Source organism: Lepisosteus oculatus, chromosome 28 (genome assembly GCF_040954835.1).
Source record: "Lepisosteus oculatus isolate fLepOcu1 chromosome 28, fLepOcu1.hap2, whole genome shotgun sequence".
Lineage (NCBI taxonomy): Eukaryota > Metazoa > Chordata > Actinopteri > Semionotiformes > Lepisosteidae > Lepisosteus > Lepisosteus oculatus.
In genome coordinates, this window is record NC_090723.1 from 8,260,339 (window position 1) to 8,285,168 (window position 24,830).

At 43.5% G+C, this 24,830-nt stretch overlaps 1 protein-coding gene across 1 annotated transcript; it reads left to right on the plus strand.

The window, feature by feature from the left end:
* Positions 1–471: 471 nt before the first annotated feature.
* Positions 472–23,563, plus strand: itga2b (integrin, alpha 2b). Its single transcript, XM_015362387.2, has 30 exons — positions 472–764; positions 2,387–2,517; positions 3,243–3,340; positions 3,741–3,906; positions 4,720–4,769; positions 4,961–5,006; positions 6,032–6,157; positions 7,300–7,344; positions 7,673–7,716; positions 9,029–9,094; positions 9,416–9,468; positions 10,317–10,528; positions 11,206–11,391; positions 12,128–12,173; positions 12,393–12,500; positions 12,811–12,866; positions 13,032–13,183; positions 13,646–13,762; positions 14,153–14,220; positions 14,524–14,671; positions 15,604–15,696; positions 15,849–15,928; positions 16,361–16,441; positions 17,186–17,291; positions 18,225–18,377; positions 19,067–19,174; positions 20,192–20,305; positions 20,645–20,746; positions 21,680–21,802; positions 22,539–23,563. Exons 1-30 carry the CDS (start codon positions 571–573, stop codon positions 22,635–22,637), a joined length of 3,171 nt encoding a protein of 1,056 aa, XP_015217873.2. The 5' UTR covers positions 472–570; the 3' UTR covers positions 22,638–23,563.
* Positions 23,564–24,830: the final 1,267 nt, after the last annotated feature.

Consider the following 24,830-nt stretch of genomic DNA (forward strand, 5'->3'; position numbering starts at 1 on the left):
CCTTAGAGTTACAAGGTGTAAGTTGTAAAATGCAGAGTTTCATAAAATCCCCATGAACAGACTCTTGTCTGCACCTGGATAATCTGCGGTATATATCAATGTGTTCACCATGGTTCAAAACGGCTAGCTTGCTCCTGGACTTCAAAAGTTAGCTTGCTTTAAAATACACTGCCATCATCGCTTCAGACCGTGCCTATTTAGGGAGGGAACATCGATGACCTTTCCAGTGTTTTGTTACTACACTTTACACAGCTTTTTAACTGGATATATTGTATGCTTTAGAAACTTCTCAGAAAAGCCTGCACACATTTTCGGGTGAAATACAGTGTTTGAAGCCCTATTTAGCTGTAGAAAATTATCCAATAAAATGTTCGTCACTGTTGAGTTTAGTGCCGAGTTCCAACCACAGGGCAAGCCTATCACAGCCACATATCTAGGGTGTTTGCAGTTTCTGCTAGTCATTCAGCTGGTTGACGGAAATCCCCTCAGATAAGTCCCGCAAATGGTCTTATACCACTGAGAGCTGACAGAAGGCTCAACACACCGAAGCCAAGCGGCGCAACTCTGAAGATGGCGAGGGGGTGTAATGGTTATCGATCGCAGGGCGCGCGCCTCCTCTGTGCCGCAGGACCCCTGCTCTTTGCAGCTCTTCTCTGCACAACCTCCGGCATAAACATTGACCTCAAGACCCCGTCTATCTACACCGGGCCAGAGGGGAGCTATTTTGGGTTTTCGGTGGATTTTTATCAGACAAGTAACAACTTGTGAGTGCCACCTCTTTTCTCATGTGGAACATTAAGATATTTGGAATGCGATGTGCCAGGTTGCATGGTAAAAGGTACTTTTCATTTTTAAAGGTTAATTCAGCGTTTCTCTTCGAGCTGCATTTCTTCATTTGCGCTTTAAAATGAGAGCCTGTGATAGAAATGCACAAACAGGACAGAGTTTGCAAAGTCACTTGCTAGCAGGCAGATTAGAAAGAACATTTGTCCTGTTCGGCGCATAATGTGAAGTGAAAGAGTTCAGGAAATAAGTTTTAAGGAGTCCTAAAACTCCCTTATCAATCACTCAGCAAATACAGTGCAATAGAAGGGTTAAACTCAAGAGCAGGTGTTCGGGTTGGTTGCTGCAATCAAAATCCCATCCAAATTTGGACTTTTTCAGGGATCACAAGATGATGGTTTTAATATTTCAGCCGTTTTGTTCCTACTGTATACGTTTCATTTACTATGCAAAGGAAAAGCCTGTGAATCCCGATACAATAATGGGAATTAGAATTTCTTAACACGCTCCCCTTGTCTAATTGAAACTGGTCTTTTCTTAAATAACCAAAAGGGTTTATATTTACGGATTCAGTGGGTTTATTTTTGGAAAGGCATTGGTGTGTGAATTTAAAAAATGAATAATAAACAGTGTATGCGAAATACGTTAACCCCTAGTTGAATTCACTGTCGCTCAGGGAGGTGCCAACTCTCAGGCCGAAGTGTGTCATATATGTCTCATTCTAGAATACCGTCTCATTTCTAATGCCCATAGCTACCAGCTACAGATAGGTGAATAAATAACTACAGGTTATATTAAAATGTGGTATTTTAAAATTTAATATGGTCCGCCTCTCCGATTGCTATAATTTTGTCCAGGTTTTTCAAGTGCGGTCTGTACTAAGAAAGAAGACCACCATTCGTGAAACTGTATAACCATCCTAACAAAATGAATCTACAGTATGTGTGCTCCCTTGGGCTCACCAGTGTCATCATATGACGAAAATGTCATCTCTCTCACAACATACACCATTGTAGAATGCGCATCCACTCGCCTTATAATAATAATAATTCATAATAATTGCTTACACTTATATAGCGCTTTTCTGGACACTCCACTCAAAGCGCTGTACAGGTAATGGGGTCTCCCCTCCACCACCACCAGTGTGCAGCCCCACCTGGACCTTAAAAGCATCCTCCATGTTACAGACATTTACAAGGGTTCCTCAGAAATCCATTTTGGAGCCATGAAAAAGAATGCCTTGAGTTCTCTGATGCGGGTATGTTTTTATTCTGTTGCTGTTTGTTTCATGAGCTGGTTGTTTTGTATGTAATATCACTCTTGTTTTTGATTGCTTGTAGGACAGCCCCCTCTCCCCCCGTCCCTGCTGAAAGTCTGTTTTGGGTCAGTGGGTCTCTTTTTCCTGTTAACGTGGGTTTTTAACCCACTCCAATAAACAAAAGCACGCTGTTTCAGTTCTGATTCACCGAAATCGGTATCAGCTGGCTCAGGAGCAGTATTTGAGCTGACCCACATGTTTTCCAAGACCAAAGAGGTGCTCTCCTGGAGCAGACGCTTCTGGGAGAGTTTTGAGGTTCTCTCTCTCCGTCTCTTCCTACGGCAGAGTTCACGTGGTCGTTGGGGCTCCCAAGGCCAACACAAGCCAGCCTGGCGTGACAGAGGGGGGTTCAGTGTTCCTCTGCTCCTGGCCACCACAGGGAGGAACATGTGATGTTTTGCCTTTTGACATGAAAGGTAATGTGATCAAAGTCTTCAGCACGCAGCTGAATCGTGACTTCGGCTACAAAACTTCTAATGTCTCGACTGATTGCTTTTCACTTTTATAGACTTTTTTTAACTTTTATTATTAATTTTTAGTTGACTTTTTTTTTCCTTGTTGAGCTGTGGAACAAAGACCTCTTGACAGATTTATTCTATAAATAAAACAACAGTGCAGCTGGTGCCCCAGTAGCTCAGCCAGTGAAGGCTTTGGCTCAGAGCTCTGTAACCCAGCGGCTGCAGGTTCGAGCTGGGGGCAGGTCACGAGCAGCAGTGTACAACTAGAAGAGGATTGTTAGGGTAGTGGCGGGGGGGTTAGAGTTGGGATTAGTTGAGCAGGGACCTCTTTAAAAAAAAAATGCCCCTGTGACTTCCTGGGTGCTTGTGGTGATGTCAGAAGGAGCCTTGCTGCTCCTCCAATTGGCTTTGACCCTCCTGTGAGGCAGTGTGGTGCTCACAGTCTGTCTCATGACCGTTTTTACTGTAATAAAATGCTGGATTCATCCTTAAATTGGTTAGTGTTTCGAACTACAAAATATCCAGGAAATGTAGTTTCCTAAGATTTTCATTAGATTTTGGGCTTGAAAATGTTCATGGAAGCAGTGCAGGAATTTCTATGCATTGCTGTCTAGCTCCATAGTAAACTCATACTGCAGCCCCAGTGAAGAATTTGCCACCAAGCTGTTTTTATTCCTCAACAGGTGATGGTACTTACAAATTTGGGCATCTGACTTTAACAGAGCATAAATCCCACCAGTGGTTTGGAGCAAGTGTGCGATCCAAACAAGATCTCATTGCAGTAAGTAGGCTCCAAAATGTTACTTGGATAGCTAGGTAGATTCAAACAGCGGGAAAACCGTTTTAATATTGTTATCATTTCATGAGACGCGTTTTCTTTTACGTCATGTGCTTCCCTTGATAATCTTTGGTTTCCGGATTTCTCCTTGAAATTCCCCTTCTCTCTCCTGGGCGGATCTGCAGCGGTGGCTAGGGAGTTTAAACCGCGGTGACGAGTTGTGTTTTCTCTCCACGGCGGCCACCCTGCCAACCATAGACGCAGCATGAAAATGTCCAGCAGCAGCGAACACGATTTACTCGCCAGGGGCAGCACTGACCGGCACAGCAAGGGATTTATAAAAGCCTTACGGCAGGGACTCCTCACATTTCCTGTGAGCCTTCCTCTGTACTCTCTCCCGCAGGCTTGTGCTCCCCTCTACGAATGGAACGTCGAGGATCTGGGCGACACTTCAGGAAAAACGCCAGTGGGGATTTGCCAGATCCTGGATATGCAGTCTAACACGTGGGTGGACTACTCCCCCTGCAGGAAGACCAACACAGAAACGTTCTACGACCACAACAGATACCGTAAGCAGCGCAAGCTCCCTTAATCTTCCCAGACCTCTCTGCTGTGGGGAAAATAAGATAAAGATCAGACCACTTTATTGGCCATAAACAATTTCTTGCATTAGGAATTTGTCTTTTTCGCATACCCCAACTTGCTCTCCATGAGACACACAGACAGGGAGAGAAGCTGGGGGTCAGAGCGCAGGGTCAGCCATTGTACAGCGCCCCTGGAGCAGCTGGGGTGAAGGGCCTTGCTCAGGGGCTCAACGGAGTAGGATTCCTCTGCCGGCTGCGGGATTCGAACCGGCACCTTTCCTGCCACAGGCACAGATCCTGAGCCACAGAGCCACTCTGGTGATTCCCGAGAAATGTCACTAACACTCGACTTTGACAGACAAGTGGTGGTTGGAGAATCTGGACTCCTGGTCTCCAGAGAGGTACAGCTGCTGTACTCGATAGCAAGAAACGTAACCCGCATTTGCTCCAGTTGTATTTTATTTTGGATAAAAGTGTCCGTTACATTTACACCACCACAATTCGTTTATACCACCATGAAAAACAGAATGTTAATTCTCTGACCATGCATCCTATATGCTAATCATTATAAATGAAAATGAGCCTGTTTTTCTATTGTTTTTTCCCTGTGCCTGAGGATTTTGGGGTGTTCCTTGATTTGGGGGGAGGGAATGTGGAGCGGGGGGGGGTGGGAATAGGGGAAGTAAGGGAGATAAATAGGTTCATTTTTTAACCTTATGGTACATTTTTCTCACCAACAAATGGGCAGAAAACGATCAAAGAAAATGACATGAATCATTGACTGTGCTTTATTTCCAGGTGGAGACCGCCGATACTGTGAAGCTGGATTTAGCTCTGATATTACACAGGTACCACTTCAACATTTGTGCATTATGATTATACAGCACTGTTAGACAGCAGTCAAGAGATGCATCCTGAAAACTTCCATCAAAAACTTTATTTGACTTTTAAAGTTTTTAAGTGCATGGAATACATGTCAAAAAAGACTGAAACCCGGAGGAATTCTCTTGCTCTCTATAAAAATTTAATTTTTTTTCAGGATGGGAAGATTTTACTGGGGGCTCCTGGGGGCTATTTCTTTCAAGGTACGTATGACACGCCGCAGCTGCCGAGTGGCCAGTGGTTTCCATCTCCTGCCTGCAGGGCTCAGCTAGTGACCGGTCAGGTCACAGGGTCATCTCCGTGGTTACCATGGGAGCACGACGGCGAGTGTGTTGCATCTGCCGAACGTGCCGACACTGCTGGGGGGGAGGTTCCCATGTCTTGTAAGGTAGTCCTGCCGGGTTCGGGACTCTTCCAGGGAGATCCCTGAACGTTTTAAAACCTGTCCTACCACGACTGTGGAAATTGTACTTTTAACCTTTTTACTAAATCGACCGTTGAGGCTTAATTAACAGGTCGAGGCATTACAGTAGAACTATTAAGGTGTTTTTTTTTCTTATTCAGTGTAAAATTGTGTTTTGAATGATTTATTGTGAAAGCGTATAGCTTAATTGAATTTTCCACTTGTCTGGTGTTAATTAATAGCCTATGGGTCCCTATTTAAAAGTGGAAAACAGTGCAGAGTGAAAAAAGAACAGGTATGGAGTTAAGTAATGGAAAATATAAACCTTGAACAGCAGCCAGACCAAATAATAAACGGCCAAAATGGGCTCCCTAAGTGCCAGTATCAGTTAGGAAAGATGTATTAATTAACGAGTTAGAGTTAATTTCATTTAATTCTGGAGTAATTTTAAAAACCACTTATAATAGCAAAGACATACTTCACTCACGATCAATGCAAGTTCTCGCCCTCCTCCCTAGCGCCTTTATTGTGTGACGTGAGCGCCCTCTGCTGGTAAAATTCTAGCTATGCACTTAACGGGTGTGTGTAGGACGGCGCGATCTCCTACACCGTGTCCGCGGCCAAGCGTCCGAATTCTGTATGTGAACTATTTAAAGCACAGTCATGTTCACAAGGTACAAAACTGAACTTTCTTTCGTTGCTTGAAAAATGAAAAGGGATTTATGTGAGGGCGCGAAAACCTCATGTTGTGCCTCATGTTTAAAGACTTCAAACTGTCCGGTGAATTAAAAATAAAAATTGGCCATTTCTTCCCTTTCACGAAAGGCCAGATCATCGCGGCCAACATGTCGGAGATCTTCAGAGTCTTCTCACCTCAAAATCCAATCCGCACCATGAGTACAGAGACTCTCTCCTTGGAATACCAGGAAAGCGAATACGATGAGTACTACGGTAAGGCTCGGTTTGTAGGGCTGCCAGAAGTCAAGGTGGACCACTACACCTGTGATGGGGATGTCTGTGCATTAACAGAAGCATGAGCAGGGAGGGAGGGGGGTTGTACAGTTCTGTCCCTCCATCCATTTTCTAAATACTTGATCTAAAACGGGGTTACGGCAGAGCCCATAGCTGTCCCAGCAAGCAGTGGGTGCAGGACAGAGTGTACATCCTGGAAGGGACGCCAGTCCATTGTAGGGCACACACAGGCACACACTGCCACCAGGGCCGGTTTTCTTACAAGCCTATTAAAGTATATCTTTGGACTGTGGGATTCATCTGGAGCGAACACCTGCGATCATGGGGAGAACATCTAATAATTATTGATAATAATTCCTTAGGCTCCTATAGCACTTTTCTGGACACTCCACTCAAAGCGCTCTACAGGTAATGGGGATCCCCTCCACCACCACCAGTGTGCAGCCCCACCTGGATGATGCCTTGGCAGCCATAGTGCAACAGTACACTCTCCCCACACACCAGCTCTCAGTGGGGAGGAGAGCAGAGTGATAAAGCCAGTTCAGAGATGGGGATTATTAGGAGGCCATGATGGAAGTTTAGATGGGAATTTGGCCAGGACACTGGGGTAACACCCCTACTCTTTTCAAGAAACACTCTGGGATTTTTAATGACCAAAGAGAGTCGGGACCTTGGTTTTATGTCTCATACGTAGGACGGCACCTTTATAGAGTATAGTGTCCCCATTACTATACTGAGGCATTAGGACCCACACAGGTAAGGGCCCCCTACTGGCCCCACCAACAGCAAAAACCTTAGCTTTCCCAGGAGGTCTCTCATGTAGGTGCCAGCCAGGCTCACACCTACTGAGCTCCAGTGGGCTGCCAGCTGTGAGTTGCAGGGTGATATAGCTGCTGACGTACAAACTCCATGCAGTATAGTTCTGTCATTGATTTGCAAATGTAGTTGGAGATACACCTGTCTCATTCAGTAGGAGCCCCTTACTACACAAGACCCTTTTCTGAGCAGGACCCCCAGGGGCTTGTGTGTTCGATAAGCACAAACAGCCATGTTGTTGATTGTTGGCGAAGTAGTGCCTGGGTTAGTAGGACATTTCTTTCTCTTCTTCCCTCTTTTCCAAGGCTACTCCACGGCAGTAGGAGAATTCACAGGGGACTCAACGCCAGGTAAGCTCCTGAAGTCCATTTTCCAGTTACACGTACTGTACATGTCCTGGGTTTCTGGATATGCATTTGGTGACATTACATTCCACACTCAAGATCTCTCAGCAGGAGGAATAGCAAGGCATTACTTGGCTTTCTTGTTGCCACACAAAAATCAGAATTTCTCATGTGATCGTGAGCTTATTTTTTTTAAAAAGCAGGTAGAGAGAACACACAATTCAACTTCTCGTTATCCTAGGGAGGTCAAACTGGAGTTCATGTCATCCAAGCCCGTTTTCATTTCCTTATGTTTCATTTCTGGACACTCTATAATGTCGGTTTTCCATTGCAGATTATGTAGTGGGCGTTCCAAATGACAGACACACAGCTGGTTCTGTAAGTCTTTTCTTTCTGTGACAAACACAGTCCCTTCTTTTTTGTCCATTAATTTGTCTTTCTGCTTACTGAGTGGCTGTAAAGGGCTGTGTCCGTGGTGCTTTGTAAGTGTCTTCACTCCTTCAGCTTCAGACCTCTTTAATGGGGACATACAGAGCTAGCCATTCAAAATGAGCATTAGTTCAGGAGGGTTGAACCTGCCTTTACAGTATATCTGCGCTGCATTAAAATGTGGTGGACGTTGCACAGCATATGGCCTCATACCGCAACATACCATGTTTACAAAGAAATTGGACTATGGTAATGATTTGAGCTATATGAAAATAAATAAATCCTTAAATATCATTATTAATTTCTTTAGATATGCGATTCCATATTATATTCCCTATTAATCAAATTCTTAAAAGAAAGCTTTTTTTACTGCGATAAGGAGCACAAGTATTCACAGAAAAGGTTATAACACTATGACTTTTTATAAAGTATATAATCTTAATATAGTCAGAAGGAGCACATAAAAACTTTTCCAAAATAACCACAGTAAGTAAGACTTTGATGTTTAAAATATTTATGAAGAAAGTGGAATACTGGTGTGTATTTTTTATTTAGCCATATACAGCTTACACAATGTTTATATTCCAAAATTAATTTAATTATGATGTTCAGAGATGTTATGCTCCTGTTAGTTTTGTGCTCAGCTACCAAAATGTCCCTTTAGTTGTAAAATTCCATATAAATATTCCATATTAAGCGGATTTAAACATGCACAGTAAAGAGATTAAATGAAGCAATCGTTTCACTAACAACAAATGCACCACGAGTGTCGCCTGTTAGTCATTTTGGCCAGCCAGTCATGTACCGCGGTATAAGGCCCTAAGCTGCAGATATATTCACGCAGTACAGGGTTTTACCATGCATTTTGAATGGCTGCATCTGTATCTGGCCAACTGTAAATGAGTAAAGAGTGCAGAATCGAGATTCATTATACTGCAATTCCAAACTGGCTACAGGCACAGAGCAGAGCTTTCCGGTCCAGGGTCTCCAGACCCCAATCTGCGCTGGCTTCTGGTCCATCTGGCCTCTGCATTATTTAATGGCACCCGAGATGTAACTAATAATCTTCTGATCACACCTTTGAATCGTTTTCCCATCTGTGTCTGACATAGTCTTTTCGGGAGAGGAAAACAAATACAATTTATTCATCAGATTATCAGCTCCATTAAGCACCTGAAAACCCAGCTATGACAGGGAACAAGCTGTCACAGGGGTCACAGGTATGGAATCTTACTTTTTGTTTTGTATGATGTCCTTCCAGGTGAAAATCTACAATGGAATGTCATCTTACATTTTGTATATAATCCACACTTTCCACGGCACCCAGGTAAAAACAGATTATCAATTACAAATCGTGCCTTGGTCTTATAAAAATCTCTTTTTTAAGCTACTGTTTTCTTATGTCGTCGTCTTTGACCGGCAGAAGTATTCTACTAAAGCAACAGTATCCTTCTGCAGAAATCTGAAGGTTTTTTGTGTAAATTTCCCACAACCTCCAATCTGTGTTTGCAATAGCTCTATTTCCCTTTCATTATTCTGATCACTGCTGTATATGTGTGTTACTGAGCTGTACAATTTGAAGTTTGTGCGATTCTGGTGCAAAAGTAATCACTGAGAGAAAAAAAAAATTTCATTATTCTTTCTTTAGGTAGCGTCCTTCTTTGGTCATAGTGTGGCTGTGACTGACATTAACAATGATGGGTAAGGCTATTAGATATTTCTATACATTTACAGGTCACATCAAAGCCCAGTCTTTGAAATGGATTCCAGGTTTAGATGTACGTCTGCATACTGTATATAGAAAGATATATTTACATTATTCATTCCTTTTGGATAAAGGAATTAAAATATGGGAACAGGACACTGTAATGTGCCAGTTCTTCTTGGTTTAAACCCTTTGTTTTGAAGTCTGGCAGGAAGAATGGGTGAAGAGTGTGCCCTCTGCTGGTAAGAGGTGATGGTGCACGTCATGCACTAACACGCATGAAGACTGATGTGCTTTTTGGAGTGACCTGGCCATTGTGTGAGACAATAATGTCTTGCTGAAGCCCTGCTAAACTGCGATAAAATCCACATTCCCCAGATTCATGAATAACCCATTCTCTCCCTCCCCCAAACACCCAGCAAATCTGCTGTTATGCTAGAGTGCTTTTGCACCTGAAACAGCTTGCTGTTAACGTCTACAGACATTGCCTATTGTGTGTACATTGTAACTCCGAAGTCTCTCTAAGTTCACTCTTATTTTTTTATATGCGTGTTCATTTGTTACTCTTATACCTTTACTTGAAAAAGTACCCTTGACAGCACCCCTGCAGCTCTTCAGCAATCCTGCGCTGTTTCAGACGACAGCGACATCGCCACCTTCTCTCTCCCCCGCTTGAACTGCTGTAGGGGATGAAAGGGCTCTCCTCTCCTCCAGTACCTGAGAATCTCCTTGGGAACCGCAGGGACGAAAAGCTCGACCCTTCTGCTCCGGAGATCTGATCTAGGATCTAGGACAGAAGTTTAAAAGGGCGCAGTCGTGACCCCTGTGCCCCTGCTTGCCATAGGAGAGACGACGTCTTGATCGGGGCGCCTCTCTTCATGGAGCACCAGTCAGACAAGAAGCTGCACGAGGTCGGCCAGGTGTCCCTGTTCCTGCAGCGGCAGCTCGGCGCTTTCTCCGAGAAGCCCACCCAGAGGCTGACGGGCGGGGCTGTGTACGGCCGGTTTGGGACGTCCATCGCCCCCCTGGGAGATATCGATCAGGATGGCTTTAACGGTGAGAGCCCTGGTTGTTGTAGCTGTTGCGCTTGTAGGCCCCGGCTCTTCCGTGTGCTAAACCTGAACAGCGAAACGTTAGCAATCACAAAGTGGGGGCACCCAGGGGGGCTCTGTCAGCAAGGGCGCTCTCGCCTCGTAGAGCGCAGGCTGGATTAGGGCGTCACGAACGCAAGACTGTCACCGGGAGTCAGGTAGATTCTGGTTCCCTTCAGAGTAGGGCTTGGATTTAGTCATCTGGGTCTCTCCCAACTAAACGTTTCTGCTGTTTCTCTGTCTGAGCTCTTGACCTGCACAGCCTGCATGAGCAGTGGCTCCTTGCAGTGGTCCAGCTCTTTACAGTGGTCCAGCTCCTTGCAGTGGTCAGGCTCCTTGCAGTGGTCAGGCTCCTTGCAGTGGTCAGGCTCTTTGCAGTGGTCAGGCTCTTTACGGTGGTCAGGCTCCTTGCAGTGGTCAGGCTCCTTACAGTGGTCAGGCTCCTTGCAGTGGTACAGCTCTTTACAGTGGTCAAACTCTTTACAGTGGTCAGGCTCCTTGCAGTGGTCCAGCTCCAAGGTGCATTGGCTTACTGTTCCAACAAAGCATTTCTCAGAGCATCCATGTGATCTGGCTCTGCTCTTCTGCCGCACTGAGCAGGTATTTATCGTGTTTGCCTTTCATCCTGCTGTTCTGTTTTAGATATAGCTGTGGGGGCCCCCTTTTCCGCAGGAGAGGGGCGTGTGTTTATCTTCATGGGTCAGAGTGACGGGCTGAGGGCGCAGTACGCTCAGCTGCTCGAGAGCCCGTTCCCCTCACATGCTTTGCCTGCAGCGTTTGGGTTCGCCCTGAGGGGAGGAACTGACATCGATGACAACGGCTACCCAGGTGGGAACAACTTCCAGTCGCACTTGTGTCGCTAATGTGGACCCGAGACATATCCAGACATTTTTGTGCGGGCTTTGCTGAGTAAGTCAGTTAAAAAGCACAAAGTACGGTTATTACCTTATCCAAAATTATTGTGGGATAATTTGGTGGATTATTTCTCACTAATCAAAGTATTAATCTGCAGAAGAAGAAATACTTTGCTCATCAGATCGGAATTAGGGATGACCATTTGAAAGGGTTTTATAGACAAGTAAATGCTGTTTACGTAATTCAACAATTCCGCCAATGATTTCAGGTTCAAATACACAGCAGGTCAAACCAAAAGCCCAGGTCTGAAAAACTCTAACTGACAAGTTAGATAAATAATACTGCGTGCTTATGGGATTGTAGGGGCCTTCTGTGACACAACTTGTCTTTTTACAGCGTAGAGGTTTGTTTTTGTGAAGATCGCTCAATTTCCCTGGGGTACAAAAACAAAGTTCAATTTTTTCTTTTTAGAACGGTGACCAGGAGTTCAGAGACATAATTTGTTCCCAGTGTCCGTAACACACAGTCCTTAGACAGAGCATGAAAAAGAAATGCAGTGACATAGATTCATGGTCAGCCCACGCAGTTACCATAATCAGTCATGTAAATGCACAAGCAATCACTATCAGTATGAGAAGAGCTCATACTGATAGTGATAATATTTAATAATATTTAATAATATTAAATGCAGGGCTACTTTGTCTTACAGACCTCGTTGTTGGAGGGTGGGGTGCTGGCAGAGTTGCTGTGTACAGGTAGGGACACAAGCAACAAAATGAAAATGTCTTGAATTCCTTCTTGGCGTGACATGCCTTCACACTCCTCAGAATACGACCTAGAGTTCCTCTTGTTGGAAATCTGAAAGCGACTGGCAAGGTGGTCTAAGAGATTGAGAGAAGGAGCTCTGATGTTTAAGAAGGAGAGTTTTCATTCTGTTCAATCTGTGTGCCCTGCTGTGGTCTTCTCCTTCATAGATCCCTGGCAGTCATTAGGGCCAAAGCCACCCTGTCCCTCAGCCCCAGTGTCCTCAATCCTGAAGAAAAGAAATGCCATCTTCCAAAGACCAGCATATCTGTGTCCTGGTAAGAAAGAGAAAGATCATACTCCCTCCCTCTTGAACCTGCCATTACAGTGTTTTATTTCCCCCAAATTACAGATTATTGCACTTGGATTTTTATTTAAAGCACATTCAGGAGGTTTATTATTTATTATTTTAAAAAATGCAGGCCAATTGCACATGAAGGAGATCCCAATCAATAGTGCTTTTTAAGAAGCTCTTCCTTCTCCTGAGCTCGAAATGCCTCATTTGTATTACTTATGAATCTTCCAACACTATTGTTAAAACCTATGTGCATGAAATCAAGAGCTGATTCTCTCTTTTTTGTATTTCAGTTTTAACATCACGATGTGTGTAAGTGTGTCAGGGAAAAACATACCAGAACAGATAGGTAATTGCAATTTCTGTTTTTAAAACAAGTAATCTCCAACTCTGGATTTGTACTCAATTTGTGCGTTTAGTTGAAGCAATTTAAGGATTCTACTCAGTATTGCAATCCTTGCAATCTGAAGCACAGTGCAATTTTAAACATTTTCTAAATGCTTTTTATTTTCAGACCTGGACACGGAGGTCAATTTGGACCGAATGAAACAGAGATTGCACAGAAGGACTCTGTTCCTGGACTCTAACCAGCCACAGGATCGATTTAATATGTCTATAAAGAGAAACACTGGATTGATGTGCAAGACCTTTACTGCATACCTTAGGGTAGGCCTTGGCCTGTTTACTCCTTGCCTTCTCACGCCTTCTCACACACAGTACAGACCCCAGCATGATTACTGGTATTCGCAACACAAGCACGATCTGCTGGAAAATCTCCGGGTCTCTAAAGGCACTTGGGGATTTTCCAAAGGCCTGGCATCGCACTGTGGAAAATGAGCTCCCATGTGGAGAACTATGATGGGAGTGGACGTGTGAATTCAGCAGTAACACATGCTTAATTATGAGCCACCAACACTGTGTGAAACACCTCCTTTGTTGGGTCCCTGTGCTTTGGGGGGGGGCACAACTCTGCAATATTAATTTGGGCAACCTTGTGAAAGGTGCTATACAAAAATTAATTGAATTGAATATTATATACAGCCTGAACGTTTGATTGACTGGGAAAACAAAATAAAGCATCATTGCATTTGCTCCTATATGTTAGCTTCCCCATCTCTTTGTCTTTAGGACGAGTCGGAGCTGAGAGACAAGCTGAGCCCCATTTTCATCAGCCTGAATTATAGCTTCGTTGACTCTCGCTCGCCAGTGGCTGTTCTGCATGGGCAGAAGGCTGCAGTCGTCCAGGTGATGAGCCGCTGTACCTGATACTTAAAGATCTAAGTCTTGATGCTGTCTGCTGGGAGCCCTTGATGGCTTGGATGTGTATTTTCCCAGTGTGCCATTATACAAGCTTGCTTCACGCAAAAATAAATGTTGCCTTGATTTAGGCAGAGTGGCAAGAGCACCCTAAAGCTTCGTGAGGTGTGGTATGGAAACAACAGGGAAGCACATGTGAAACTTAAATCGGATGTAGTCCCCCCCACTGCCTCCCGATCATAGCATGAAGGATAAAGTGCAAATACAGTAGAGCTGTTGATTTGTGTCATATACATGATGACCCCTCAGTGCAGGTCCTGCCCGCAGAGCCTGAATTTCTTTGCTTTCAGCACAGATGCATGTTTTTGTGCGTTACAGACTCGGATTGTCCTGGACTGCGGCCCAGATAACATTTGCATTCCAGACCTGAGGCTCTCTGCTGCCATGTGAGTAGGACTTCCTTAATCTTGTTCCTTGTTCCTTGTGGTCCGTGCTGCTGCTTTAGGAAAGCTTTGCAGTCCTGGACCACATGGTCTGTGCATCCTCATTCCAGCTCAGTCAGGTAATGAACTGAATGCATTGTCCAGCTCATAGCATTCTTATATTCTGGCAACCTGCAGAATGCCTCAGACAAGAACGTTCACAGATTTCTTAATAGCCAAATCCGTGGTTCTTATTTCACAGAAGAGGGCTCTTAGCTTACCAGGAAAAGGCCTGAACTCCTGATGCTTGTGTTGACTTCTTTGCAGGCAGATGGAGCGACTTCTAATCGGAGATGACAACCCAGTGCTGCTGACCATCGGCGCAGAGAACCGGGGGGAGGGAGCCTATGAGACAGAGCTGTACATCTGGCCCCCACCTCACACACATTACCAGGGCGTGCTAAGGCAAAGAGAGGTGCTTGTTCCTGATTCTGGTCCCCTTAATTTAGAGGATACCATCGGGGTCTGGGGTCCTATGAGAATGGACAGGGCAGTACAGCCAGCCTAAGGCTGAAAAAAACGTTGAACTGACCAACATCCCAGTTTGCTGTCAGTTGCATTTGACCATTTCAGTTGGCGAAATTGAATGTTGTTTGAGAGGGGAGCTGTGTCAGCATGCACGGGCTGCAAGGGAACAAGTAAAGGTTTATTCCATGCTGAAAAGAGAAGAAAAGAAACACAATGTTTCGGCTGTGGAGCCTTTTTCAGGTGACACCCACAGCCTTCTTTGACAGCCAGTGTTTCTTTTCTCTCTTTTCAGCATGGGATAAACCTTTACTTGTTAAATTGCATATTGTTGATCACATACCTTGTAGAGAAAGAATACCTCTCTATACAAACAATCATTTGATCATCATGATCATTCATCGTGAAATAACAGATTAACCAATTTTTTGTGTTATATAGTAATGTATCAACTTTGTTTTTCGCTGACTCACAAGTAAAAACAAGTCCAGTAATACCGATCAATAAGCTGTCTGCTCTGGATCGGCAGGGATAGCAACTTCTTTGCAATGAGATTTATAATTTAATGTCTTTCAGTTCAGGGTCCACTTGTAAGTCTTGTCCTGTCTCAAAGAATCCCAGGAAAGATCAAATCAGATGATCAACTGCCCTTAATGTGTTCTCAAAAGCCCACATACAGAGCTGTGTATTTGTTAACCCAAACATTGTGATTTGTCAATGCCTGTCTACAACTTAATGTTTCAAAGGAGAAGCTCACTGTGTTTGGGCTTGGCTATGACAGTCCAGGGACCACTTTTTCCACCTCTAAAGCATAACTGAATTGTAAGTAATTTATGCTGATCAGCGTGTACTGCTGTACACACATTTTTATCTGTCTTCTAGGGTTTCAGCGGGCTGATGTGTAATCAGAAGAAGGAGAACAGGACGGTGGTGGTGATGTGCAATTTGGGGAACCCAATGAAAACAGGGGAGAAGGTAATTCAATGGCCTAGAGGATGTACTTGAGTGAACAGTGGGTCGATAGATGGGCCTATCATGGTCCTTGTGAACTATCGAGACACTATAATAATAAGACAAGCCCTGGAACAGGAAGAATCAATCTGTTCCTTTTGTGTTTTCCTCTCCAGCTGAACGCGGGTCTCTACTTCAGTGTCGGCAACTTGGAAGAGGCGGGGAGCAGCGTGTTGTTTCAATTGCAGATAAAAAGGCAGGTTTGACCCTCCTGAACTAATGGTTAAAATTTAAAGATTTGATCCAGTACCAAAATGCTTGTTTCAAATTTACTTGCTGGCATAGTTTATTCAATAGAGGCTTCTATTCAATGAAAACAGCATCAGGTAAGCCTATAATGCTCTTTAATATTTTTGGGGATTTAGAAAATGCTTTGTAGTTCTTTTTTAAATCAATATAAATGGTGAAAATACAGTATTTCAAGAACACATACTCATTATGTTTTTGTTCATATTTCAAGTATCCCAATGTTTGCCATGTATTAATCTGTTAATGATAAAAGCCTTACTTATTGTGTCCAAACATAAGTAATAATCTGTATTTTATTAGACACATCTCTAAAGTGTTTCAGAGGAAATGGAAAGCAAGGTGAGATCTTAACTTTTCTCCATTTGAACTGTCTTTCAAGCAAAAACAGTCAAAGTCCAAACAGCAACATGGTCTCTCTGAGAGTCAATGTCAGCGCAGTGGCCCATCTGGAATTACGAGGGTTTGTCTGTCTCTTTTCATTTTGCAGTACTTTGACATGTTTAAGCAAAGCATAAAAATTAAATGAATTGTAGGATGTTTTTTCTTTACATTTTTTAGATTGAATTTAGAATTCTAAAAGCAGTTATGTGTTTTGTTAAAAAATAATAAACTGCTACTCTTTAAGATCAGGCTTGGTGGAGTCACTAGGCCCGTTGCCATGGAGACTATATGGAGGAAAACCATAGCATGGCAGCAACAGGCTGACAGCCCTCTCCCCAGGATCAGTTTCCTGGCACTTCACATCCCCTTGAAGACAGTATTCTTAATTTTAAAAATGTTATCTGGAACTGGTGGAAGCCTGGCCTTGGAAAATAAAACTAAGAGAGGTCTAAAACGTTCTCTGTTATCCATAACATTTACTGTTCCTGAATGATTTTGCGAGCTGTCATTAGTATTTTCATCTCATAATCATTAGTGCCCAGAGAGAGCACCATTTTTCACTTACAATAATTTCAAATTTTACCAGTCATTTTTGAGAAAACAACTGATTTATTAGTAAAACGACTAATTCAAGAAGGTAATGGTATTAAACATTAGCGTTTAAAGTATTTGCACACAACATATTTGGATGTGTGGCTTTTGCTGTTTTTTAACAAGTGGAACAGCCATAGTGTTTGCTTTTCTATGCTAATTGTGAGAAACAATGTGAAACCAGGTTTTTCCCTTTTTTAAAACGGCTTCATCTTCACTTTGTGCTTTCCAGGGGTTCTTCTCCAGCTGAGCAGGTCCTGCCTATAGCAAAGTGGGAGCCAAAGGAACCCCCTCAAGTCATCGATGACATCGGACCACTGGTGGAGCATGTGTATGAAGTATGTTTCCCATAGTGAACACTTCTAAGAGAGAAAGAAATCTAGCAAAATAAAAGGAGGCCATTTTACTGCTTTTTGATCCAAGGATTCTGTTCAGCTGTTTTTGTTGAAGGCTCCCAGGAAATCAACTTCAACCACACAACTGGACAATTTGTTTCCGACACCCACCACTCTTTGCGTAATAAAACACTTCCTGATTTCAGTTCCAGTGCACCAATGGTGTGCTTTCCAATTGTGTTCCCTAGCCCTTGGTTTCCTATGTTGATCCTTTTAGTTTTAACAAAGATGGGAAACATAGTGATATTTACAGTATCTGGAAGAAATATTGACCTCCTGCCCCAGGTAAGATAAAGAACCCAAGGCAGAGAAAATACAGAAAGAGGTTACATTGTAGAGTTAATTCTGTTCAAGAAACTAAGGATAACACACAGATCTGCAAACTTTATAAAATTGTACGCATTGTACAATTGTGAATGTAAAAAAATGTAGATTGCTTAAATGGTTTAAAAATATTTGTTTTAATAACATAGTCAAGATTTGGATATAGTTAATATCTGCATCTAGACAAAGAATATATCTGGCAGTCTAATAAAGATAACTGATGTGACAGAAGATGTAAGTCAGATGTAGAAATAGGACAATAACAGTCAATGAAACAAGACCTCCCTTTGTCCTTCCTGATAAAGATTTGTGGTGACAAAAACATAAAGCATTTCAATAAGAATGTGAGCATATTATTGATGATAACGAAATTGGTCATGAACTTTGCACAAATCGGGTTAAGGATTGCGGTCTTGTCCGAGTTGCTGCCAAAATCTGTCCTGTCCTGTCCTGTCCTGTCCTGTCCTGTCCTGTCCTGGAGATGGGATTTAAACGGGCCCGTGCACTGTATTAATTCAACATTCCCAGCAATCGCTTTGCCATCTCTTCCAGCTACAAAACCTGGGCCCGAGCACAGTCAATGCCAGAGTGGAGGTGGAGTTCCCCACTCATTACCAGGGCGAGCTCCTGCTCTACGTCTTTGCCAACGCCTCCGAGGAGCACCTGACGTGCTTCTCCGCCTCTCCCGAGATCGACACTCTGAAAGTGAGAACCTGCGCTGCCCCACACCCTGTTTAAAACTCAAACCTTTTTACCATATCACTGTGTCATCTGTGCCGCTGGAACTTTAATTGCGGGACGTTCGCTTGTGTAAATGATTGTACTGGTGATTGTGATGCGCTGTGTTTGGACAGGAGAGAGATATTGTGTGCAGCTGTAGGGCTCCCTCGTGCTTTTGCCCTGTGTGTAGCGCTGGTCTTGTCCACTGCTGCGCTTTGTGGGTCTGATGCAGATGGTGTGGGCAGCGATGCCAAATAGGTGGGCAGGTGAGATAAAGACGGTGGCCGTGTGTTCTCGCTCACCGTGGTGGGATCTGGCTGCCGGAGATGGAGGGACCTCAGTGGTACTGCTGGGGGAGGCTTGGATCCACAGTGCCAGCTCATCTAAAACCGGGCCCATTTACGAGACTTCTCTCTGCCTTACCGCAGTGGAAAACGACATTCCTTTCCCCTCTGGAAGCTGTCCACTCAGGCCTTTACTGAATGATATACTCAAACGTGCCTTTTAGGCCAAAGTATTCATCCGTGAATCATTTTAAAGTGCATGGAGGAGAAGTGTAGAAATAATTCATAAATGTGGAATTTAGGGTATTTCTTAAGATTGCTGGAAAAAGGGATTATGTTTAATACGTATTTTAATATAGTACTTTTGTCTCGTGTGTCGTTGTGCTGTAGCTGGTGAAGCCCTCTCCTCTGAATAAAACCCTGGCTGATCACCCTCATCGCATCAACAAGCGACAGGCTGAGGTTCCTGGGCCTCAGCGCAAGGACCCTGTTCATGTGGTACTCCACCGCCCAGTTCAAGAGCTCTGCTGGAGCTGGACATCACTGGCCAGTCACTTACTCGCTACTTACTGGCTGGCCAGTCACTTTCTCACTACTTACTGACTGGCCAGTCCACTTACTCACTACTTACTGACTGGCCAGTCCACTTACTCACTACCTGGTCATTGGCCTGCTTGCTTGCAATCACTGAGTCACTACTTCAGACTCAAAGGGCGTTATTGACATGACTGATAACAAATAAGTGTTGTCAAAGCAGATACAATTAACACAGCATTTTCAGACATTTACAGTTCAAACGATGTTATTGGACAGTTACATCTTCACATCAAACATTGCTGTCATTCTTCAGATGGGCCACAAGAGGGAGACAGCCTCCTCTAAAATTAAGGCTTACTATTTAAATTGCTGTCAGGCCTTGAACAGTATAGAAGAGTGGTTCTCCATTGAGTGCTTGTTGTTTTTTGTCCCAGCTGGGCCCTTAATCGCCAGTGCTGACTGGTAGCCTGTAGCAGATTTACTTGCTGGTTTATACTTTTTTCTGCACTCAGTCCTTGGTATCCAAAATACCCTGAATTGCCTAACTGCTAACAGCTTCTGCACATATGTAGAACTTTATGGCAGTTTCCCCTCTACTTGCTAATTAAAACTTTGCTCCCTTATCTCTGACTGAGCAGCTCTTAATAGGTGATCAATTGATGATGAACGGTTTCAGGTGATTAGGCCATCACTGGATCAGAGGCTCCAAGCCCCATTCATTGAATTCCAGCTGCATGAATTCAGTCCTGCAACTTTCTAATTAGCACAGCGTTTGTACCAGTTACAAATCTCATTCCGCGTTTTGAGAGGTGCAAGCACATTTTAAAAACCGACCCCAAACAGAAAAGCGACATTAATCAGCCTGCGAGTAAGACCTTGGAGCAAAAACTGGAATAAACTGGGGTCACCCTGGTCCAGGACTGAGACTCACTGAGACAGAGGGGGGTAGGATGACTGTCTTCTCTCGCCCCTTGACAGAACTGCTCAACCGCTGTGTGCCTGACCTTCTCCTGTGAGGCCGTGGGGCTGGAGAGAGGCAGGAGTGCTGTGGTCAAGATCATGTCCAGACTCTGGGTCCAGAGCTTTCTGAAGGTGAGGAGGGGGCCTGCTGGCTGAACAGACCAGCTTGGTCTTTAGAAATGTTTCCAATTAAAAGTTTTCTTTTATCCTAAAGGCCAGCTGCATCCATCGACATTCATTAGTGGATTTGTCATGAATTGCAAGCACTTTATGGTGAATGCTGTAATTCTAATTGAGTTTTTTTTCTTCGAAAATATTGTGCAATGTTTGTGCCAGGTCTTTATAGCAATTTACAATTTATCCAGTACTCTCTCCAACCTCCCTCCCCTTATCAAGCACGTTCTTTGGTTAACTGCACGTATGATGATACTTCATGTTACAGTAACTGTAGCATCATGCTTTCCTCTGTAGAGACCCTATGAGGACTTCTTCCTGCAGTCCGTAGCCACTTACAGTGTGTACAGCATGCCGTATAAGGTCAAGCCGGAGGTGCTTCCCAGTGGATCTGCTGAGGTGAGACGAAAGGAACCTGTGTGGAAAATGAGATTTTACATCATGCTTTAAAAAAAATGTACTGAAGTGTCTTAACATGCATGGCATAGAATCTGTTATGCTGTCATGTCTGTTATGCAGACAGCTAAGTTTTTTATCGAAGTGCCTGTGTCCGACCGTGTTCCCGGTTCAAATTAAATTAAATCAGAACAAGAACTAGTAAAGTAAGTTGTGTCTGTCCGTTTCGGACTATCTGGACAAGGTGTGGGATACAGTAAGCCTCTTGAACACAATGTTCTCTTGAATAGGAAAGGGAGAAATTCTGTTTCCCTTTCCTCTGTATCCCAGACTTGCTTGAAAACCCTGGAAAGGCAACAGCTCCTGTGTAAGAGTATAAAAAGAAGCACAAAAGCCAATCGACTGGTAGTCGCAGAACAGCTACAGTACAGCAGGTGTACCAAGAGGAATCACATAAGGACAGATTTAGCACACTAGGAAAGACCAGCCCACTATGGTTTTTTTTCCTGAGAAAAAATGAGTGGGGGTAAATTAAATACATTATTGTGTATATTAAGATTTAATAATTTAACTGAGCATTCAGGTGGAATTAAAACAAGCAAGTATATGGGTTTGCAAGACCAGGATTATTAACCTCAGTCCTACTCTGTCTAGCAGAAACAGATATCAGCAAGGGCTGCAGACTGGAGGAGGCTATCTGCACCTCCTTGCAGATTTTGGGAGCTGGTTGCTAATTCTTCCCCAGATCTGGATCAGCTGCCAGATGGACTGCTCTTATATTGTTCCTTTTGCATCTTAACGGGATGTGATTGTTGATAACTTTGGATACATGTATAGAAGTGGAGGTGATGGTAGGGTGCTGAAGACCCAAATCAGGGAGTCTTGCATATAAATGAGCGTCAGTCAAGTGCTGGTGTTGGGCTGGTGTTATTCCAGACGCAGACAGCGGTGGAGTGGCGAGCTTTGGAGGGGGAGAAGGAGGTGCCAGTCTGGTGGATCGTCGTGGCCATCGTCGCTGGGCTCTTCCTGCTGGCTCTCTTCAGTTTCATCTTCTGGAAGGTACTTAAAGTCGGTCTGTTGGGGGGGCTTTTGGAAAGCTGTAGGGGGTGCGTGTTTGATCCAAGAACCAGACAGTGTGCATGGGTTCTGTAGTTCCTGTAGAAACATGCAGGCAGTCAGGAAGCAGTGCTATGCTGTTCTAGGGACCACGAGTAAATAAAATAAAAAAACATTATACAGTATAACCAGTCATAAAATGTACTTTGCTTGGTCTCGAACAAAAACAGTCTGAGTGTTTGGTTCCCATGCCCTTTAAAATGATGAACACAGGCTTTGACTGAAATCTGTGCTCCTTGAACCCAGGGGGAATATACAGGTGGCCATCATTTTCTACCAAGGCCAACTGGGAAATGTAGTTCATATCAGCCCTGATGGACTCAATCAAGTGTGTGTTTTATTAGCAAGGTTCCAGAACCCAGAGACCTAGGGCCCATAATAGATTCCCTCTATTAACTAGTCCCATACCATGTCACAGTATATTTAGGGGAATGTTGACCTTAAATATTTATTAGATATGACCTCATTCATTAGTCACCATCTTTGGCCCAGCAGTTCAGGAACCAGCTCAGACGTGCATCTGTACAGTATAATAACTGTGGGGACAGCAGTGACTCGCAGACTGATATTAAACACATATTCACTTAGTTACTGCAGCTGCTCACTGTGCCTCGGATATCTTGATGATGTCTGCCTGTTTTCCAGAGCAGGAACAGAACTGATACTGCTTTGTTTTCAGCTTGGCTTTTTCAAACGGAACCGGCCCCCGAAGGAAGACACACAGGAGCTCAAACCTGAGCAGTCGGAGTACGCAGAGATGCCTCAGTCTGGACATTAACAGAGTGCCGAGCTTCCCGACACTGAGTTCATACCTCAGAAGAACCAGTTAGAAGGCAGGTGAGGAGCAGGAGCACACTAATGGGATTTGATGGACCATTGACTTGCTCAGATTTACAGTACCCAGCCAAAACACAGACCGACAGCACTCTGAACAGTTACTATAGAATATATTAACTTGCATACAGAGCAATAAAAAGCCAGATTTCACCACTCATGGGCTCTAATCATGTTTCTTCATTTTTTTTCCTTTCCTTTGTGTCAAAAGTTAAAAGTTACACTTCTGTAACACTTCTGTTCTGATGCTTTCTTGTAATACTATCACAGTGTTTAAACTCTGTATGTTCACTGACGTCTTCATATATTACAGTTCATTCCGGTTTACAAATAAATATTGCTTCACATTGCTTTCAGTACGTTTTGATGCAGAGAATATATAACCTTTTATGCTCTTTCATAGTTACCCTCTTGATAATGTTATCTTTAAAAATATATTTTACTTTTTTAGGTTTTCAAACATTTTAGATTTTTGTTTAAATTGTGAAGTAATTTGACATATGGAAGTTTATCCAGTGGGCTTCTGGGGTGAAGAGTTAAGTTTTCAGGTCTAACCTGTCACCTTCATAATGCTATGAATTGAATTTGCTGTTGAACACGTTGCCTGTTAAATTCTCACCTTGTGACTTTGTAGATTAGTTCAGCATTTAATTGCACTGTGATGATAGCTTTGCATTACCAAAAGCTGTCTCCTGGTTTGTCTATTAAAGAGTACTCCTGAGTATTCAGCAGCATCAATAAGGAGTCTAAAGGTTTTGCTAGATCTACTCGAGTAGCTGTGATCAGTGCACTTCTCTGTAATGTTCAATAGCCCTGATTCTTATTATTCTGTATGATGTACTGTATAAATTAAATGTATTATTATTATGATTCATGTGAACTCACAATGTGTGTTAAAGTTCATTATTCATGAACTCAAAGGTTAACATATAAAAATGTCTGGAATGGGAGTCACCTACAGCTTTGTTTTAAATGGTTTGAAACAAAGAACAGGAAATCCTATTGCAATTTCTTTTTTCTTTTGCTTAGAGAGCCCCTTGCTAGATTGTACAAAAGACACACTTGGAAATTGTTTCCTTCAGGCAACAATTCAAGTGCACTAGGAGACGACTTACAGAACTGGCAGTGGGTTTTTTTTAGCCTTCACTTCCTTGGAAAGACCACTTTTTTTTCCCCCAGACACAGCTGTGACCTGTTCACCAGTTTTAGTAGCGTCGTGGGCAGTTTGCAGCAGTACCTTAACCTGACTAAAACTGAGCCGGGTCTTCCAGATTCACTCACGTCCCCCACGCTAGAAGTGGCTGCTTAATGAATGAATGCTGATATAAAACCTGGAGCTCCTTTGTAGCCAGGATTTGAGTTGCTATGGAAGTGGCAAACTGTTGAAAAGAAGAATTCAGGGGGGTGGGGGAGTTTTCTTAGGGAATTCAGCAGTGCCTTGGCTCTGTTCCATGGCGAAGATAATGTCATTCCAACAGCTGTCCATTGTCATCTAACAGTACAGTAAGCAAGTAGGGTCCCCCTGCTTTCAGAGCACAGACACCCTGGGTCACTGCATGCAGGCCATGTTGAACACACTCTCCCACCTTCCTGACCAGCAGAGGACAGGGGCTGTTTGTTCCTCAGACAAAACGCAGGTCTGCTGAGCTAGAGGCAGCATCCAGCCCTGAGAGCAGCGAAAAGGATTAAAAAAAAAGTTCTCCTGGATAGATCTTTTGAAAGGCTTATCTTTCAGACCAGAAGAGCAAAATAAACCCGTTCGGAGGGTTTTGTCTTGGTTTGCTGAGGTTTTTCCTAGAATTGGCTTTGAAAGTTTTGTTTTGAAGTTTGATCAGAGGAAAAAGTGTTGAGATGGAAATGCAGCTTCTTTAACGTGAACACCTAGTTTATGAAAACCTAACATTATCAAGGTTGGACCAGGTAGAATTATTTCAAGAAATAAGAATGCACAACTCTGTTTAAGCCATTATATACTACAGTTCTGGAGTTAAAACTCTGAGTGGCTGCCTCTATCTGACACCAGTTAATTCAGAAATATTTGTGAAGTGTAGCAAACATTGTTCGTTACATTTCTGTATTTAAGTACTATAGCTGGAACGCCCAGCCTTAAGGAAAAACAAATAACTGCAACCTAAGA